The 21,167-nt window shown below is 41.3% G+C and overlaps 1 protein-coding gene across 3 annotated transcripts in view; it reads left to right on the forward strand.

Moving 5' to 3' along the window:
- BRF1 (BRF1 general transcription factor IIIB subunit) overlaps positions 1-21,167 on the forward strand; it is a 174,018-nt gene that overhangs the window by 115,486 nt on the left and 37,365 nt on the right. For all 3 annotated transcript variants that reach the window (XM_069783268.1, XM_069783269.1, XM_069783270.1), the window contains 4 exons: positions 9,334-9,395; positions 11,618-11,699; positions 11,797-11,852; positions 13,731-13,987. In XM_069783268.1, the coding sequence (XP_069639369.1) occupies positions 9,334-9,395; positions 11,618-11,699; positions 11,797-11,852; positions 13,731-13,987 (457 nt within the window). The remainder of the gene's footprint in view (positions 1-9,333; positions 9,396-11,617; positions 11,700-11,796; positions 11,853-13,730; positions 13,988-21,167) is intronic.

Below are 21,167 nucleotides of genomic sequence, written 5' to 3' on the forward strand. Positions count from 1 at the left end.
GCTGTGAATCCAGCCCCCAGCCACCGCAGAGGCTTCCTCCTTTGGGCCAGGTTCCCACCTAACTGCTTTGTTTGCAAAGCTTTTGCTTTTTGCAGGGGAGCTTCTGCTTTTGCTAGTTACTCTACTATAGTAATAACAAATAATAATAATAAACTTTTACCTTCTCTTTTCTCTCTCCATCTCTGTAATTCCCTGCTTGCTATTTCTCATTAGCAATGAAGGAAGGAAGAAGCTGGGTAACAAAATGAGAAATTTCTTACCTCATAATTTTCTTTCAGTAAACAGCTTCTCACCATTCAGCCTGCCCAGATAGCACGGTAAATGGCCAGGAGACAAATTGATTTTTTTTCTCTAAATAAAGACTCCAGAATATAATTTAATATGCTATATTGTGATGTTGTCTTAATACTAATAATTGCCTACTGAAGCATTTCTGCAGTCTGGGTGGCTTCTGGTGGCTGGCGCTGAGCTTGTCATCGGATCTACCATAGACAAACTCTGAACCTCAAAGGAGGGGGTAGGAGTTAGCCCACCTTTGCTGAGAGAAGGTAAAGGTGATGATAAGAAAATTATAAGTGGGAAGTTCAACTTGTTCCTCTTTCCCACTCGTGTGGGTGAGTTAACTTTGCTAGGCTAATTTTAACCTGGGGCAGCTCTTTGGTCCAGACCACAGTGCTGGGAACAAGAGGAAGACTGCTGCTTTAACGGGAGAGCTGACACAGGCCAGGTTAATGTGGATGTGGGTCTGTGGCCTTTGGATGCCCAGCGCTGGCCAGTGTGTCTGTTCCGGAGGTGGGGAGTTGTCGGGTGGGAGTGCAAAGGCAAGTGTGGTAACTCTGATGTGGCAAAAGATGTGTCGGAGTGAGGCTGAGCTCTGGTTTGCACTTCCTCGTGACAGTTCAACCATTTCTACTTCTGCTAAAGGAAAATTGCCCTAATTTTTGGGCCATCATTTGAGGCAACTGTGACTTTTCAGTGATATCCTAGGAAAATAATTTAGCTTTGCTTTTGAGTTCTGATCAGTCAAATTAGCCTTAAAATGTTGTATTGCAAGTCTCCTCAAATTTTTCCTGTGCCTTTGTAGCTTAAAAACTGTGTGTGTATATATGGCCGTATACATTTAAATTTCTTCCTGGTGGAACGGAAATTGATTCCTGGTTAAAAAAAAATACAGTTAAAAATAATCCAAGCAAAATTCTAGGATTTGCTTTCAAGTTCTCAGTAGTGCAGAGCTCCCTGTCTCGTTCTATTTGGTGCAGGGAGTGTGGCACGTTAGAGGAGTAGATTTACTTCTTAGTAAAACATATGTCCTTCTGCTGGGGTGGCTGAGCGCTGGCCGGGCAAGGATCCTGGGCTTGCAGGGACGGACAGCAGAGCATTTAGCTCCCACAGCAAGACCTGGCTACTTAACCTGCGAGCTGCAGTTGCAGAAATGATGCTTCAGCAATGAAACATTAAACCAGCTGTTCCCTTTATGGCTGGCTCGGGTGTAAAGCGCTCTTGCTGTTTTACATAGTGGTCTGGCAACACGGAGAAAGCGAGCTGGAGGCTGATCTGAGCCCGGCTGCCTTTGGTGTCGGCTCTCCAGGGCATCGTACGGCCCTCGCCCTCTGCAAGAGATACGGCGGTGCTTTGCACTTGTGGGGTTTGGAGAGGGTAACTGATTAAGATGCTGGTCGGTTCTTCTGCCTGGCCTCTCCCTTCATATAAACTGTTACTGTTGGATACCCCTGCAGAGATTTAAAAAAAAATGCAGAAAATAGAAGCCAGAAGGCACCAAAAAGAAGGAAGGGTGAGGGAAGGGAAAGGAGAGAAAACATGCCAAGAACAGCATAAAAGGCAAAGGAGGAAAATACAGCAGGGAATTGGTGATCAGACGGAAAAGAGCAATAAGTAGGGGAAATCTGTCTTTATAGTCTCCATTTTTAAAAAAGTTCATAACTGCTCGGGCAGGAGGGGGTGAATATGTGGGCGAGCGCTGGGATGTGAGTGTGATGCACCTTTGGCAGGCGCGCTGTGATCAGTCTTGGCGTTGCTAGACGCACAAGTCACGAGTTGGAGAAGACTTGTGTCTGTGCATGGAAGCTCGTACTGTTTCTGGGCTTTGGAGCTGAAAAATGGCATTCGTGGTAGCTAATTAGTATGTTTCCAGGTGAATATTTGTCAAGTTGATCGTTGATGGTTATTGGTTTGATCAGCAAAAAATAGCTTTTGCCGTATTGTTGAGAACAGCCGTCCTCTGAGCGCTTGGTCATTGCAGCAGGGTTGTGAGCTTAAAAAAGAACGATGAGTTGCATCAAGTAGGTTGCGCAAATTATGCTCTTTTCCATTATTTTCAAAAGGTGTTGGGGGGGACGCGAACGTTATTCCAGAAGAGGAACATCTGCTGCTGGTTTTGAGGACAGTGTCAAGATGTTCTTCACTTCAAAAGCTTAACTTTCAGCTGTATTTATTTTGGGAGGTTGAAAGGATTTTTTCTTAAGGGCCTTTTTATATGGCTATGTAGTTCAATAAGCACGAGCTTACCTCTAAAGAAAAATCTTCAGAATGAGAATAGCATTGTTTATTGCTGGCCTATTTTTGTACTACCTCCTTTAAAAAACATGTATATTGCAGGGGGGATTTCTGGAAAGAATGGAGTAATTAGCAGTTTTTCTGATGAATTAGTGTTTAAGTTAACAGATTTCCATGTCTGTTAGACTAGTGGCATAACCTTTAACTGGATAATAAAATGTGTGGGTGCGGTTTGGTTAGATCCTCCGTGGACTGTGAGGTGAAACAATAGCATTTGTTTCAGTGTGGATGTGCTGCCAGAAAAGCAGCAGGGTTGGTGTGGGTTTTTTCTTTATTTTTTTTTTTTTTTAAATTGAAATGTAATTTGTAAAAAATATGTTCAGTATCTAATAAAAGTTCTGTGAGAGATGACTGACTGTAGGAAGAGCTTTTCTCATAATTCATTCCCGTATATCATTAAGCACACAAATTTGAAATTCTGTTCTTGTGATGGGATAATTGTTCTGCGACCGCCGTACGAAGGCGGCTAACGCAGGAAGGCTGTCGGATGTTAGTCAGCTGCTGCAGGACAGACGCAACACCCGGAGCTTGAGTCTCAGTGTGAGGAAATAGAGATGCAGGCACTTAATAAAGATGAGTTTGTAGTTCTGCGCCAGGTTAAGGCCAAATCTTGTAGGAAAACCTCCTTCTGCCTACAGCGACGTGGATGAGCCCGATGCAGCGACAGCAAGCCGGTTCCTCTTTGCTCCTTGTTCCTCCTTGCTCTGTGAGAAGGTCCTTTTTTCAGCAGATGGGGAAGAGCTAATGAGCTCGTACATCCCCGCTTTTGGACAGGCTTCCCTTGCACAGCCGCTTTCTCACGCTTGCCGTAGTAGGCTAGGTAGCGGATAGGTGGAATTTCTTTGTTTTCATTCGATCGAGTCTTTTCCCTCTTTGCCCTTCGTTTGCACCCTGTTGGGCTTTGCCTCGGCGCGCCTTGCGGTCCAAGCGTGAGGAGCCGGCCGGTGGGCGCTTTGCGGTGCCAGGGCTGTGTGTCCTGGTGCCGCCGGGCAGCCCGGCGCCGGCCAGCCATGCCTCCTGCCATCCCTCGTCGGAGGGAGCAGACGTTTCTGGGAAGAAGGGGCCTCGCTCTGCGTGGTGCGGTGTGTTTGCTTTCTCTGAAGGAGCTAGCGGGCTGGAAACTTGGCTTCAGCTGGAGAGGACCCCTTAACCTTGCCTTGGCAGAAGGAAATAATAAAGTGACAGACTTCATTTATCTTTATGCTGTATGCGTGGCCTCGTGTGCTCCGTACGCCGTCAGACCTAAATCCTGGCATCAAATTGGCACTCTGAAGGAGTAGACTGTAATTTTCAAGGTGGCTTCATGTACAATAAAATAAAGAACGTTTTCACTTAAATACGAGCATCCACGTCATGCGTTTCGTGACCTTATTTCGTCAGTAACTGCAATTAATTTTGCTCTGTCCTTACGTTTTGCTTTTGTGGCATACTTTTGTTATGACGGCGCACGATGACATCGCCGAAGGTGACGGGGGGAACCAGAGCCTTTGGCAGCCGTGGGGTGCGTGCTGGGGGCACGGTGGGGCCGGCTGGGATTGCACAAAGCAGCGCCTTATCCAGAGCAATGAGATCGGCGACAGCTTAAAACAGCCAAGAAAGATAACCTCCCAGCCTGCTCCGAGGCTCCTAGCCCCGCAGTAATAAAACTCGCAGCGGACCCCGCTCCTACGGCCCCGCAGACTCTGCGCACACCTCGATGCGCCGCGAGTTCTTTTGCACACCCGTTGATCCTCGCACGCCGCGCTTCGTGCCGCGCTGCTGCTGCTGCTGCTGCTGCAGCATTTTCGCATCCATTTCTCTTCCCTACCTGATTGCTACGGCACTTTGTCTGCCCTGCGCCGCTGCCGCTCCCCTCCCGGTTACCCACGCTTAATGACTGTTCTCTTCACGCCCCTTGGTAAATCAGTTATCTTCCCCTCCAGATGGGTTCTCGTCCCCTCTGATCAGCTAATCAATTATATTCTGGTGCGGCTGTGCAGTGCCTTTTTTGACACTAAGCTACTGCCTTCCCTTCGTGCTCCTTGCAGCTCCCAAAGTGGCACTGGCACCGCTCATCAGATTTAGCCGCAAAAGCGTTTCTGTCCCGTCGGGTTCCTCCGACGATCCGCGGGAGCTTTCTGTGGCTCCCGTTGGTTTTAATCCCTCCCTGGAGAGCAACAATCAATCCCAGTATTTCTGATGCCCTGGGCTCAGGTCGTTTGGTTTGTTGCTTAAGGATTTTTGTAGTGAAAAAGCTCCCAACTATTTTCAGATTTTGTTGTGCTCTAGCCCCGAAGTATTTCTTAAATGCTGGGGGAGCTTAGTGTCTGGTTTTCTGCTGAATAGGTGGAAGGGTTCTTTGTTTAAACTCTTTCAGCTCTTTGACTGCAGCGAAACGGTGCGGCAGAGGGTCTATTTGCTGCGTGGGACCAGAGCACCAAGTGCCTTCTATTATATTTGCTCCGGAGGATTTCCTGGGAAGTGTTCAGCCTCCATTTCTGTCTGTAAGGAAATCCTCTTATCTGGGCAGAGCAATAAATAGTGCTGCCTCCTGTAATAGAAACAGAAAAACACATTCTTCACATGGCTGTTTTTAAAAATGTGGAGTTTAAAATATATCAGCTGGAATGATTCTTCTGTAATAAATCCCCATAATAGCATACTATGTATACATTTAACTAGCTGCACAGAGGTAGGAAGAGGGGGAGACGGTGTGTTAAAAGAGGGTTTAGCGTGCATTTAGTAATGACAAGTACAGTAAATAATCCTACAGGTTTACAAACCTAATCCCCAGTGTCTGATTGTAGCCCTTGCGTCTACTAGAGTCTGTTGGAAAGACGTTAAAAGGCTGTAAAGAAAGGACTTTTAGGGGTTTTTATTTTTAAACACTGGGGGAGCTGGCTGGGTGAATGATGATTTTTAAGTGGCATGAATGTAGTTGATTGGGGACCTTGATGGGAAGCTCTAGAAGTGCCCGTCCTCCTCCGTGTGCTACGGGGACATTAGGTGAGGATGGAGTAGGCTGCTCCTCGCTGCCTTGCTCTATGCTCTTCCTGACGGTACTTCACGTTTAAGAACTGGATTGGGGCAGGGGGTGGGTTTGTTGTTTTTAACGCCCAACTTATTTTTTGCCTGTGCCCTGCAGTAAAGTGGTTTTTTTTCTTAACAGAAGAAATCCACGATGTCCAAGAGCTGTGCCACGTGATGCTACTGCTTTTAAATAAGCTTTTAAGAGGTTGGACCAGATGTTGGCTACATCTGTGTTTTTATTTTGTCGAACATTTCATTTCGACCCTATTAATAAGAGAGAAAATGATCATTTAGAAATTGTTTTGTAAAGTTTAACAGCTGGGAAGATCTTTCTGGTATATAAAAAAGCAAGGGGTTTACTTTCTGTGCCCTGGAGTGAGCCGTATAACATCGAGCAGACGGATATTTATGGCTGGTAGGGTCTACTGATGTTGGAAACGATTGCCGTGGAAATTTTCAGATCAAAACGGATGTCTTCTGTTTTGAATTGGAATTCTGTAACAAAACACGTATTTTTTTTTTCTCGGTGACAGTGTTAAACTAGGGATTTGAAGGCACCTTCTCTTCTGAAAACCCCTTGCATTTAATGAATGCCTATCGCCTTGGCAGGAAAAAGGACGACTTGCAGGCAGAGGGATATCCTGCAATTACTCCCTCTACTGCCGTTATGGGGTCTAAGAAATGCATATTATGTGTAACTTGCTTCTGGATTCTTCTCTGCAATTTACCAGTTGGAGAATGAGTTTTCCGTCCCCGTTGCTAATTGATCCAATGAGAAAAACTGGCACCTAATTCAGTAACAAGTTATATTTAAAATGACATGTGAAATTGTTCATGGTGCCTGAAATTACATCATTTTCAGTCTGGCATATTAGGGCTGTATAAGGGAACAGACACCTACTGTACTATGACATATTAAATTTTAAACCTCTGATCCAAAAATATAGCAGGGTATAGGAGGAGTGAGGTGTTTAATGATGAATAAAAGCAGTGCCAGCTTGATTTCAGTGGGTATTTTTATTGTTCTTAAGATGCTGTGGCAGTTTTTGCAACAAATAATTTTGGGATGCGCAGAATTTTATGTAAAGTTGAGCAGCGACTGGAGTCCAGAATAGTTCTGTCACCACTTCCAAATTTTGATTTTCTAGCCCGCAATTTTCAGAACTTCCTAGTGGTTTTTGAGGTTGGCTCCATTTTTCTTTGTCCCTAATTCCAAGCTGATATCTTAGTTTATCCGGTGCAATGAATATGAAAAAAAAACAAAGACTCCTCTCTTTGCTCAGATAAACCAAGTTGAAAGTTGGGTTTTTTTCCCCAAAATAACTTGAGGAAACAAAAGGTAGATAACATAAAGAAGGGGGAGACCGTGCCCCCTTCTTTCCTACAGCTCAGTGGTTAAAGTGCTTACCCAGAAAATGGGAGACCCGGTTCGAGTCCCATTTCTGCACAAACTCCTTCCAACCTAGGAGACAGGTTATTCTGGCCTGGGTGCACTTTTACGCTCTGCTGTTGAGCTATTTTATTTTGTGTCATGAAACGTTTCTTGGGCCCAGGTGGACAGTCTCCTGGGAAGGCATCTCAGACACTAGACTACAGTATTTACTCCTTTCCTTGGTGGATATTTAAGCATTTTTCTCCCTGGAAATTTATATCTCGGTTCCAGCAGGAGAGACATGTAGTGCTGTTTTGCAGAATACCCTGGACTCCCGTGGGTGATGCGGCATACAGCGATTCCTCTCTGCGCTTTGCATGATTACGATTTGCTAAAAAAAATCCAGTGAGTTATATTAAAGAGGCGGCAAACCACCGGGAAGCATCTTGTCACCTCGTTTTTCCTCTCCAGCCTCGAGCCAGAGCGTGCTTTGCCATGTCCTTGGGTCGCATCCCCGCCTGCCTGGTCGCGGGGTGCCTGCACGAGGAACTGGTGGCCCTGGTGTGGAAAGTTCTGCTCTTACTGCACTATATAGAGATCGGACCAGAAGAAAAGCAAGTGTACTGAACAATGATATAGTTATTATAAGATCTTTTACACCTCTAAAGTATTGGGGGGGGAAAAGGTTGTAAAGTAAATCTGGTGCCTGGGACTAAAGTACAGTTAGTTTCTAAATGTAACGGCAATGAGAAATGTTCCTTAAGGCCTTTTCAGTCATACTAGCATCAGATTATCTGAATTGGTAAAGTTGATATTATGTTTATGAGAAAATCTCAGAAAGAAGAATCAAAGCACAGGATTATGCTGTTCCTTGTGACGGGACGTTTTCTTTGGGGTGAAACCCATTTCGCATATGACTTGGTATGGAAAGTTTAAAACTTTCTGTTGGTTGTTAAGGTGGATTTTGAAAAGACATTTGTAAGTGCTTGGTGTCCAATACCAGTAAATATCCGTTGAGTTGAGCAGCCAGAGCCTTTGCACCACCTCAAGAAGCAGAGCCTTCATTCCTAACCAGGTGTTTTGGTTGGATTCCTGGCCCTGTGATTTCACCTACCTCAGGCAACTGGTTTAAAGTCCTGAGTTCTGCCAAGCAGAGCATCGTTTGCATCTTCTGGGAATGCTCGTAATTCCTACCTTTGCTTGTCTTCAGCATTTAGTACTCCTCAAGGCTCTGCGTAGCCATAACCTGCTGCTGAATCAAACCATTCAAAGGTCTTGGTTTGTGGGGAGGCACATCCCCAGGACTGGGGAGCAGGAATCATGAAGGTGCCAAGCTGTTCTGCACCATTTTGGTTTTAATTTGTTATTGCAGATTGTTGAAACTTAATTGTTTTGTTTTTTTCTGCAAGTGAACTGGTTAGGTCATCACTTGTCTAGTCTTGATTAGATATAATGGAAATGACCAAGCAGATCGTTTCATTTCCCAGCATAAGTCTTTGTTGAATAATTTGTTTCCTTCTCTACCTGGACTACATTAATAGTGTATTACTACTGTACATTAATGTGATGTGGAAAATCAGGTTTTGCTGGTGTGTGCTGTGCCAGTCCCAAATTAGGACTCAGTTCTGTGCTGTTACGCTTTTTAATGAATAGAATATTAAACAACTTTGTTTTCAGAAGTCTTAATAAATACAAAACTAGAAAAATGGCAGTGAAATTGTAATTACAGAAAATCATTATTTTCTAGACCCTTGCATAGCTTTTAAAAGTTACTTTAAAATGTGGAAATATTTTAATAATTCCCATTTTACAGATAGAAAAACTAATATACATCTTTTTACAGAACTGGTATGAGGTAAGTGGTTCAAATGATGATAGATCAGAATCAAGAAGAAAGCTGTGGTATGACTGTTGGCATGATGTGTTATTCACTGGTCCACATTGCTTCCCTGAAAACAGAAAATATTTTCTAAGTCATAATTTAAGGATAAATTGTTGACCTATAGGCTCTGACAGAGAAATTCATGTTATGATGAAAGAAAAAGGGTCACCTTTTTAAAATGGTTTCCTCAGCTTCCTGCTGAACATTTGTGGCTGTAAATTAAAATGGGGAAAAAAAAGGCAACTGGAAGTGTCTGACAGATTTTTAGTACTGAAGAAGACTGTGCTGATTGCTGAATGTTAAATGAATACAGTGTGGTGAATTTGTGTGTGCATGTGCCCCCATATTGAAAATACTCAGCAACGCCTTAAACCTCCTGGATGAACGTGGAAGAATGCAAATCTCTGAAGGATGATCGTTAACTTTACCATAGAACTCGAATTGCGATAGATTCTGAAGAAACACTGTCCTGATTAAAATGTGTTCTTTTCTGTAGGTGAGAATACAGGAGATGGTGAATTAGATCTGAGTGGGATCGACGACAGTGAAATAGATCGGGTAAGGTGTCCTCTTATCCTGGGTGTCTCTGCATTTGGATATCTGAGAAAGACAAAATGGTTCTGATCTGGTTTATCCTCTCCCCTCACTGCCTCTTCACTCTGATCCATAGAGAGGTTTGAGTGATTTCAGTGATCTGAGATCAAAACTAATGTTCATGCAAGCCTGTGAATTTGGTGTTCCTTGCCCAAGTTATACATATATGAGACTGCTGCTGCTGCTGCTCGCTCTTACTGTGCTGGAATAATTATGTTTTAGAATGTCTTTTATTCTGAAGACGGACTTTTAAAAGTTTGGTGGAGCTCTAAATTCATTATTTAATTAAGATATATTCAACATAGAAGGCTGCCATGGAAACCAAACCATAAAACCAGCATGTACAGCTTTTGTGTTCTTTCAAAGATTTCTGTAACGTTTTCTGGATTTATTATTATTTGTGTGGCAGTGAAAGATACCCTTTACCGTATAGCCTGAATATGACAGCCAGCCAGCTGTGAAAGACGGCTTGTTGAAGGCCACACAGCAGGTCAACGCTTGAACACGCGACAGAGCCCGGCTCCCCTGACTCTGAGCCTGATGCCGTCTCCAGCCGCCGCGCTGGTTTAAAGTGTAATTTGAACAGATAATGCCAATGCTGAAAACTCCTTTTGGGGTAGAAAATCATTGAGAGAGGTGAGGTCGTGTATAAGTTACTGATCTGCAGAATGTTGTTGACGATGGATGAAGGAGCAGGAAAATGCTGAGCTTGACTTCAGCCATGAAGTGGTTTTTGCTAGGCTGGGCGTTAGGAAGGGTCTTGTGAATCAAGCAGACGTGGTACGGAGGGAGCGGGGAGGCTGAAGGTTTTCAATAGAGCTGGTCCATAATTTAAACAATCATGGGAGAAGAGCAAGCACATTTTCTCCTCCTCCTAGGCTCTGTGATGAGGTCATAACTCTGCTTTTATGACCTCATGTTCATTTCCATTGCAATAGACTGTAATATTGTAAGCCCAAGATTATGAACTCTCTAAAAGTGTAAGAAGGATGGATAACTGAGCTAGGAGGAAGCAAGTTTTACTATTATGGCTCACTTTTAATAGAAGCAGATGAAAGAATGAAAATATTGGTCTGATAAACCGGGACTTGCACAGCTGTTTGCTTGCCTTGTTTGCCCTTGGAGGAAGGACTCCTCCTTGCATTAGTTTCATTTGACTGGAGTTATTTTTCTCATAAAATCCTATATATACATTTTACTTCAGAGAAAATCTCAAATTCCTAAACCCATAAGATGGAGAAATGTCAAATTGTTTTTCTTGCACTTAAACATCATTTTAAAAGTCTTAGGTCTGCTGCTTAAAAATAAAGTGTCTTGTTCATGAAGGATGACCCAATTTGTCTTCTCTGTTCTGCAGAAGTTCTTTAGTCCCAAATAGCACCAGCTGTAGAGAACTTTTGTTTCATGAACAGTTGTGCTAAATACTGGGTTTATTTTTACATTTAAGTAGTTGAAGAGGAGATCTATCTACCAACTTGCCAGCCTGTGTGCTACCTACCTGTTTGTTTATTTCTGTAATCCATCTGAATAGTTCTAGATGAGTTTTACAGCTCCACACCTACTAATGATGTTACCGAGACTAAGTGGAGTTAACTGAAAAAAGCCTACATGTGGTTACTCCCAACTCTCTAAAATGCAGAGGACTAAAACTCCAGCAATCTAAGCTGGTTTCATTCACACAGATGTGGCCATTGAACTAATAATCTCAGTAACTGTGCCTAAACCTTTGCAGAAACCTACTCAGAAGACACATGTTTCTCTTTTGGTAGCACAGGGCAATGGTTCCCATGCTGTTTTGAATTACAGACCACCATCAACACACAGAATTACTTGCAGACGATCATGTTGTCAAGATACCCTCTTCTATCATCTGAAAAAGATCATAAACCCAGGATCATTTTAGGTTAATTACAGACCACGTACAATGACTCCTGGATGGTTTTTGGTCACCCCATCATAGTTTGGAAACCAAGCACTGTTTTTTGAAAACATGTCGTTGTTTTTTTCCAGCTTTAGAAGTTACTAGAAATGCTCTCTGAGTGTCATATCTCAGTCATGTTTTCTTTTATTAATGTATTTTTAAAAACAGAATGTGAATTGACCTTGCCAGTGGTTTTTCAATTCAGTTTTGCTCTATGGTTTTCAAGTTGATTTCTGAAAGTAGATAAACTTGTTTTGTCTTTTAGTATATACTTAACGAAACAGAAGCTCAGATAAAAGCAGAACTGTGGATGAAAGAAAATGCAGATTACTTGAAGGAACAAAAAGGTAAGTATATAGGACTGAAATTCTCCTTTTGGCCGGTGTTGCTAAAATATGCAGTCTGTGTAATCTTCATGCTGGTTACCCTTTTGTCATCTTTCAGAAAAGGAAGCAAGAATAGCAAAAGAGAAAGAACTTGGGATTTATAAGGAACACAAGGTATTAAACTGTGTGCTAATTGTGTCTGTTTGAAAATGTCCTGGAAATTCATTACATTTGCTGATCAGCTCCATGTAGGATGTATGGGCACAATGGTACAGGTCATCACTAAACGAGCAAAAGCTGTTGTATCTCTACCTGTTATTGAATTACAAGGCTGTAATTTTTCAGGTGGTGAGTAAAACACTTTCTTGCCCAAACTTTTATTTTAAATTACTATTATGAGAAAATTCTGTGCATGGCAAAGTCAGAGCTAGCTCTTTGCATTTATAATTGCTGTCCTAATTGCTTGCTTATTTAAATACAGGTCTTAAGACATGCCCTTTTTTTTTTTTTAACGTGTGCATGGGGAATTTGTTTGTACTTGCCATAACTTCAGTAGCTTTCTTTATTCTTACAATAATGATTTCTTTATGAAGAACTGAATAGATCCTTGTTACAGTCACTTGAAGGAATATTTTGTTCTACCTTTCATAAAGAATGCGACAGTTATGTTAACAAATGGCATGTCCTGTCTCCACGTTTAGCAGTTTAAAGCAGCCTAATTGGCCATATATTCACGATTTATGGCATTAGTATTTTGTGTAATTGAGCAAGTGACAAGTCAAATCTTCCACACGCAACTAAAATCCATGTTAGTTTTTAGTGCGTATATCCTCTATCTTTTTTTCCGACTAATGCAAAAGACAGAGTTTCCTACTTCCCCTAGGTATTTCAACAATAAAAACAAAACCAGACAATGAAATACTGTTTTATGCTTCAGAGTTTCTCGTTCATCCTGCACTTACGCAGACGTGGCAGTCTACCAGCAATTTTCAAAATTGTGTAACTCATTTGCACGGCCAAGTAGCCCAAACACCCGCTTTTTTGTTCGGGCAACACAGGAGTTTTTCTCTAACTCTGTATCGTTTCTGACAGCTCGAATAGAACTTGATTAATATAGTGCTTTCCAATTTCAAGGTAGCACTTGACCCATGTAGGTAAACAGAGGGGCTATTATCCATTAAAAAATAAATCTCCTGCAGAGCTTGGTGTTAAAACCTTCCTTTGAAAAGGAAAATGTCAAATGAGAAACAGAGGTTGTTTTTTTTTTGTTTTTTTTTTTTCCCCCCGTACCTACCCAGCCATGGGACATGGCTAGAAATGTTCTCCGGTGTCGTTTCTCTTTGTCTGGCTCTGCACAGCGTCAGCCTCCGCAGCGCGACGCTGGGCTTGGGCTTGCAGCATTTGCCTGGGCAGGGCGGTTGCAGGTGACATTGCCGCTGTGCTTGTGTGTCTGCAGCCTCCTGCTTCCCATCCGTCGGCGTTAATGCCGGTCCACACTTAGAAAGCTGCTGCTAATATTCTTGGGCTTTTTCAGTGTGGAGGAGGAGTTGGGTAGATGCTCTCCCACGCTGCATTCAGACTTGATGTAAAATACCATTGCAGTTTCGATATGGAGTTGTCAGTGCTTAGGGGAGTCGTGACCCAGCTTGACTCTAACTTTAAAGGCAATTTTAGCAGGGGAATTTCTTTATTTCCACGCTGGGTGATGCTATCAGGGTCCTTGTTCCTGTAACAGGAGTTCACTCCCTTCTCTTTTTTTCATGCGTGAGAAATGGCCCATGTTTCTTCTTTGGCAGCATTACAAATATTAAGTAAAGAATCTGTAATAAACCGTGTGGGCATTTGGCAAAAAGCGAACACTTACCTCTCGGAGACAAGAGACCTCTCGGTCCCGTTGAGTGGCAGGAGAGGGAGTGCTGGCTTAGCGCGGCCACATCGCCTGCATCCCCGCATCAGCAGCACCTGAGCCAGGACTGCTGAACTGCAGCTCACCCTTCTGCTTCACGGAAACTTTGTTTGTATCTACATCACTAATTTTATATTTTAATTAAGCCAAAGAAATCTGCAAAGAAGCGGGAGCCAATTCAAGCCAGCACAGCAGGAGAGGCAATTGAAAAGATGTTAGAACAGAAGAAAATCTCAAGTAAAATTAATTATAATGTGCTAAGGGACCTGAACAGCAAAGGAAGTAACACACCAAAGAAAGAGGATGACAGCACTGATGACAGCACCAACACCAAGAAGCTGTCAAGAAGAAAATCTATTGCCAGTAGGAATATAGCCAGCCCTGTAAACAGTGTGGGAAAAAGGTACTGCAATTGTTCATTTATATCTCTGTCTGTGAGACTGTCTATGTATCTTTCTGAGCCAGACAATGTAGGGACTGAAACATTTGTTTGAGGCTAAAATAATGTCGAGGCTCTGTTTTTATTTATTTTGCCTGCAGTGTCGTGGCGACACCTTATTTATAGTTCATGTATCAGAGGTCTGCTTTGGTGCAAGTTAATCATCCTGAAGCAAAAAAAGAAAAAAAAAATCAATGGAAATTCATAAACGTGAATCTTTCAGCTGGGGACACCTTTTCTTCATGTAATCCTGACATTTGCTGTCCTTCCTAAGTTGTCTGTATCAGCTGACACGACACTAAACATTCAAAAGCTTTGGCTTTTTGCTTGATTTGAAAAATACAGTTCCCATCTGTTTTGACAGCTAGCTGTTTTGATTAGCTTTTATTTTAGTTTTATTCCAAACTTTTGTTGTTAATTGATGACACAAATATAAAGCTTTACAGTAAATATGCTTGTCGGTTTTCTGGTCTGCATTTGCAAATGTTTTATAGTGTGATGAAAGCTACTATTTTAATGAGTAAAATATTCGACTTGCTGGGCAGATTTGTAGTGTGCTGTAAAGTATAAAAGGAGATTGATGTGTCCTATCTGCAAAATTCAACTATTTTATTCATCTTCAGTTTATGAAACCATTTTGGATGATCATTTGAATTGTGTCTATATGTAGTAATTTCTTACTTAGGTGTTATTTATTTATTTACTGCCTAAAAGACATAAGTTTTTTGCTTCCAGAAGTATAGGCCAAATGCCACAAGGAAATTTAGGTATTTTAATTCTGAAACGTAAGATGATGTCTTTGCATCATAGTTCAGATTTAGGCATGTGTTGCAACCGGGTAAAGGACCAGGGAAGGCAGAAGGGCAGCCAGCCACAAGGTGCAAGAAATCATCTATTCGTGCAAGAACAGGAGACACGGGATTCCTGAAAACGTGAAGCTGGGAGGGTTAGTAAGCGCACATCCCTCAGAAGCTAAGCAAAATAAGGATGACTAGACCCAACCCCTTATTTTGACTTCATTTGACAGCCAAGCTTTGGCTTTGGCATTTGGGCTTCTCAGCCAAAATTGAAGACCGTGCTGCTGGCCCCGCTGTCACTGGCATACAGGTCTTTGCAATGTACCAAGTATCTTTTCTTTCTCTGCTGTACCTTCTTTATTCTGTATTTTACCAAGATAGCTTCATCCTTGTTCAACTTCTCACCCTTAATAGCAACAGCTTTGCTTTCTGGTTCTTGACTTGCTGTGGATTTTAGTCTCCTCTATAAGTTGCTACTTAAGGTGATGTCTAATGACCCAAGCGCATAAGTTTTCCACTAATGAAGGAGAGTGAAGATACACTGAGGATTAACTAACAGCATTTAGCCTATGCTTTATTTGGATTTAACAGGTATTAATGAATCGTATTTCTGGTATTTCTAGTAAAAATATAGCTGATTCAGTTGTCTGAAATGCAATGCTGCGACGGGAAGTAGGGGCCGGTAAGGATCCCAATTGCATTTCAGAGCTCAGCAGTAACATCCACACTCGAGCTGCTTTGCCACATCCGAACCTTGTCGCTTCTGAGGTTTGCAGAAATGTTGGGTACTCGGAGCTCCTGTTGAAGTCAGCATGTTAAACTCTTAACAGGTGTTAAACTCTTTGGAAAATCATGCCATAAATATTTAATTTAACAGTGGTGCAACTTGAAAAGGTTTCTAAATAAATACAAATCAGTATTTTCCAAAAGCAGCTAATAAAACATGTTTATTTTTCCTCTTGAGAGCCTAAAGTACGTCCTTAAGATGCATAACAGAGTTTCCTGATGATGATTAGCAGATCTCGGATACAATGAATTTTGCAGCAGAACACTTCAGAGGAGGTTGGGGATACATGCAGATATGTGAGTTAAGAAGATTTTGCGCTCCCAAAGTAGGCAGTGTTCCTGCTTCAATAATATCAAGGACTTGGCAAACCATTAGTTGGGCTTTTTTTTCTTACAATTAAAGATTTATGACATACTTTTGATTTTTTTGCTAGTAGTCTAAATGCCATGCCTTTTAAATCGCATGCATAAATTTCTGTGTTCTGCATTGTTCTTATATGCCATGCATTCATTGCCTTTGTTCAGCATTGTTCCTCTGAGAGGTGAATGGCTAAATACTTACCCAGTGATACAAAAATCATGGTAATTTATATGCAATTAATAATAATAAAAACCCTGAGCACTGCTCATTAGAAAATGAATGAAGCACATAATGTATCTTTCTCCAGGAGGCATTTGCAGAGATCTTGCTAACCATTTGGGTTTGTAGTGATTTACAGTCCTGCGTGTTTATCTTTATATGTCTTAAATATTTAGTAAGCTGCATATGACTGCAGTAGCACCTTGCATAACCATGCTTTGATGAGGTCCTTTAGTTCATCTGAGTTATAGTCAGATTTTCGAGAGCTACTGATTTAGTCTTGATCCCAATTAGAAGATACCAATACCAAGTTACAGGGAGCTTTACAGGCTGGGAAAGGAATACTCGTTCTTGGTGATTAAAGCAGCACTCCTGTAAAGGTATAAAATTAGGAGAGTAGATTTTTTTTTTTTTTAAATAAATAAGTATCTTTATTGCTTTCCTTTTGCCAGCCAAGATTTTACATACCTCACCAGGTTTGGACAGATGATGCAGCTAAGTTTGTCATGTGTCATAGAAATTGTCTTCATATACAGTATGTAGCACCCTGGAAATAGGAAGTTGATCTTCATCTCCATCTTTCTAATTGCCCCTTGCTATAAAATACTCTGCGCTGTTATTTCCGCATAGAGGACTTCAGATTATCTGTAAAAAAAAAAATTGGTTACCCCAGCCAGACATGGTGCAGTCTCTGGGTGGTTTTTGTTTTTTTAATATGACATAAAGTAGCAGTTACAGTGTTAATCAGTTAAAATATTGAAAAAGCTTTTGTTTACTGATGTGATAATGGTAAGCAAATTTTACAGTCTTGTAAAAAGTTGTTGATTTGCAATAACTTTATAAAGAGCTGGAATGCTAAGCATTGTCCCAGGAGCATGCTTAAACTGGATATTCTTTCAGTTGGTGGCCCTTTATTAATATAGCTTTATTGTTACTATAATGACTTAATGGTTACTTGGATTCCGAAGATGATATAGTTTATCTATATACTATTTCATAGAAAATCCTAATTTTGAAATCTCAGAAATGGTTGGTATTTTCTGAAATTCTGTTCGGAAGATACTTTCAAAGAATTCTTCCAAAGATCATGCAGATTTCTCCTTTTTAGATAAGTATACATTATATACATCAATATTTTCAGAAGCAAATGGGATTTTTCAGCAGGTTTCTTTACCGTGAATGCTGTGCAACTTTTTGAGTTTTGGAAAAAGACATGTTTTTCTCAGACACATCTCCCAGAATTATACTGGGGTTTTTTACTTACTGTATCTGTAAAGATGGTAGAAGACTAGTAATGACAATGTAAGTAATTTTGGGGAATTTTATGTTGTGTAAATGTATTTCATTACGTTTCTTAATGCATTTTTGTTCCAGTGGGTATCACGATTGGTGTTTCATACGTAAAAGCCATTTCATTCTCTGTGTGTTCGAGATATGACACAGTGGATGTTACCATAATAGATGTTGCAACTTTAATTTCAATTACCAGTTGCACAGTTTATCTTCACTAATGTCTTCTGTGCATATGAAGCATAAGAATAATATGTTGAACTCCTAGAAAAGAACAATTGCCACTTCAAACTACTTAAAACCTGAACTCCAGTTAGAGCTGTGCCATGCACTGGAGCTCTTCAAGTCCAATAAAGAGGGTTTTTAGGACTGGAAGCTTTTGGTTAGAAGCTTAATAATTTATTTTATATTTACTTGAGCTGAATCTTACTACATTACTTGTGAAGTGAAATGTGTTGTACCAAGAAAATGTAGGAACAAGAAAGCTTTCAAGTCACTACTTTTTAAAAATTTTAAGCCTATTTATTGCTATGTGCTTGAAATTGGTAATGATATCAGAAAAGACAGGATATATTATCGGGGGAGTAAATGTGTCAAGTTAATCTCCTGAAGAATTTGCCTTGGAAGAAGTGAAGCAGGACTGTGAAACACAGCTGAATCCGTTGTAATGAAACAAGGTTGTTCTGAATGGAAGCATATGAATATATAATAGAAAACCAAATCATGCCTGCTAGGAATATGACAAAAGCCCTTGGCAGAGATCTCGGATTTGATTAGATTTGGAAATTCACCTCCAAATTCTCTCTGTGGTCTCACTTGTATTTATCAACTATCCATTTTGCTAGTAGACGTTGGCACGTGGCTCCACCTGTGCTTCGGAGCCATGGAACCTGGATATTGTGAACGGTGCCTTTGCAGTACCAGGGACTTGTTCTGCTGCTCAAGTTCCTGCCCTGGGATGCACACTTTCAATTAGCATCTGCTCTGGCCACATTTTTGTTGGCTTTTCAATGGGTGTCACGACACCAGAAAAATCCCCTTGATTATTAGGGAGAATGTACGTAATACTTTCCTACAGCCTAGCATTTGACATCTCATTTAACCTGATAAATTACTTGGTACTTTCTTGGCTATATTGGAATCGCATTCCCCCAGGGGGGTAAAATATGGGCAGAAGCCTAATTTAGGTGCTTTGGAGGAGCCTGACAATCCCAGCTCCCACCCTCGTTTACAGGCGACCCTCTCTGGTGTTCAGAATGTGCATGTCACTCTGTAAGGTGGAAGTTTGTTTTGATCTTATAGGCTTTGCCAGATTATTTTTGGTAAAATTATGGGAGGGAGGGGGCATGGGGTGCTATTTATCACACCCAGCCTGAAAACTTTGTCCTCTCTTGTTGATACTGCTGATGTCCAGCAGAATCTGTATTTCCTTCACCTGGGGAATAAGGAGGGAAGAAGGCCCTAATCACCTGTTTCCCTGTCATCCAGGATTATCGATAACGATAATCCCTTTATTTGTAGTTTTATTGTTTCAGCAATAAAAAAGAGGTGGTGTGCTGAGTGCCGAGCTGCGTCCTGGCTGGGTGCTCCTACCTCAGCTACGAGTCTGATTGTCCTGAAGGCTTATTCTACATTGGCCGTGGCTTATAATTTATTTTTATAAACCCAAAGCAAACAGATTTTTTAATGTACAATATTTTTAGTTTATTTTACATTATGAGACTGGTATTTGTGGCGGGGAGGAGCATGAGCTCATGTTTTCCAGATTAATTAGATCAATCCAAAACGGCATGAAACAAAGCTCAGTTTAAATAATCCAAGGGATTCCTGGGTGTCTGAAGTCCCCGTGTTTGGCAGATACAAAGTTTTGAGAGAGCATCTTTTCCATGCTCACCTTAGTGGTATGCATTCTCTGTACAAATCAGCCCTTTGAGATGGGATCTTAAGAGTGGTTTTATATGCTTTAATTTTTCCACCATGTATTTTTATTTTTCAGAATTGCCTTCAGCTCTTTGTCTAATTTACCTTTGATATCCTGTTTTTCTCTCTCTACTTTGGAGTCTGTTACATGGCTTAGAATTCATGTGTATTTACTCAAAGTGAGATATTAAATTTTATTTCTTGTCTTGTGCTGCTTCAGGTCCTCTTTTTATATGTGACTAATGCACTAGCACTGATTTCCCACCTGGGATAAAATTCCTTGCAGAAGATACTGGGAGTACTTATTGAGGTGGTAGTTAGGAGTTTCTTCCATAGCTTTATTATTATTTAGTTGGTATTTTTGGTGTTTCCTCTGGAAGCAATCTCATGTTGGCTAGGGGATTAACTAGACTGTGATTCCTGGGTATGGATGTACACGTGGTGGGAGCCTTCCCGTTGAGCATGTGGAGTCAGCTTTTGGTTTGAATACTGTGTACGTGGTAAATAAATTCTCTAACCACTTTGACATAACTGTTTTCTTATGTGATCTGCGCTTTGAGAATTTCTTTGGAGTGTAATTTTATGTATGTTTGTGCTTTGCTGTGGTATATAATCATTTAAATCAAAGGTTAATCAGAATGATTAGTCATTTTGAACAGGAAAACGGTGACATTTGATAAGTACCTCCACTTAAAATAAATCTTACCAGTATTTTCCAGTCTTGTAACTTTTAGAGGGACAAGCATATACAAATTATGCTTAGTATTTTATTTACAAAAAGCAAAGCCAAGAAAAAATGAATTCAAGACTTCCAAAGTTCTGCTTTTCAAGGCATGCATCTCCTTATTAAAGTTAGCTGGACGGGGGAGAGCTTTACGAATGACCTTGAAAGGAGCTGACACATGCATTTACTTGTTCACAGTTGATTTGAGGAGTTGATCTAGTAAAGCCTGTAGTAATGTTGTAACCTGGCTAATGCTGCAGGTTACTGCTGTTCATATGAGCTAAGAAGCCTTTTATAATAAGGAGATAAATCAGAGGCAAGAACTGGAAAGAAATGTATCTGACCCAACATGTTTTAAAATGAGTGTGTGTTTTTAACTTCTGAACGCTGAAATGTGATGACCAGCAGTCTTTCCTTCTTCATTAAGCGGGGACACAGGAGGAAAAATGTGTTTCTTCTGTGTGTAGTACCACGCTCCTGAGCAGACACGGAGTTAAGCAAATGCCACCGAAAGACTTGGGAGGCAGGAGCTAGCACATTGTCCGAGGAATGGCGTGGCAGGTTATCCCTTTACCCTCAAATTCATTTCTCTTGGCACTGAGATAGAACAGAGGGATGGGGAAAGAATTACTTTTTTCCCAAAAAAGCAACAACAAAAAGAAAAAACAGCTCCCCAAACCCATCCTTCCAGAAGCTGGCAGGTGATTGTCGGGATTTTATGTTTATTCTGATTACTCAGGCTATTTTGAAGATCAATTCCCCCTGATACCAATGACAGCATTTTTCTTCCACATCTGATGGGCTCGATACCCCTGAAAATACAGGCATATTAAACGCTGAAACATGTATGGATAGCGTTTCGCACAGCTGTGCTCCGCACCATTGAGTAAGGAGCTCCTTTCCAGCCCCAGCCTGCAGAGTCTGGCCATATGGGTGCTGCTGCTGCAGGACCTGCTTCTGCCGCTGACTCCCAAGTCATTTCGGCAGCTATTCCAGCAGCTCAGCGCTCTTCTGTCACGCAGCATCGGTTTGTTAGGGTGAGGTTAC

This window comes from Haliaeetus albicilla, chromosome 5 (assembly GCF_947461875.1).
Source record: "Haliaeetus albicilla chromosome 5, bHalAlb1.1, whole genome shotgun sequence".
Classification (NCBI taxonomy): domain Eukaryota; kingdom Metazoa; phylum Chordata; class Aves; order Accipitriformes; family Accipitridae; genus Haliaeetus; species Haliaeetus albicilla.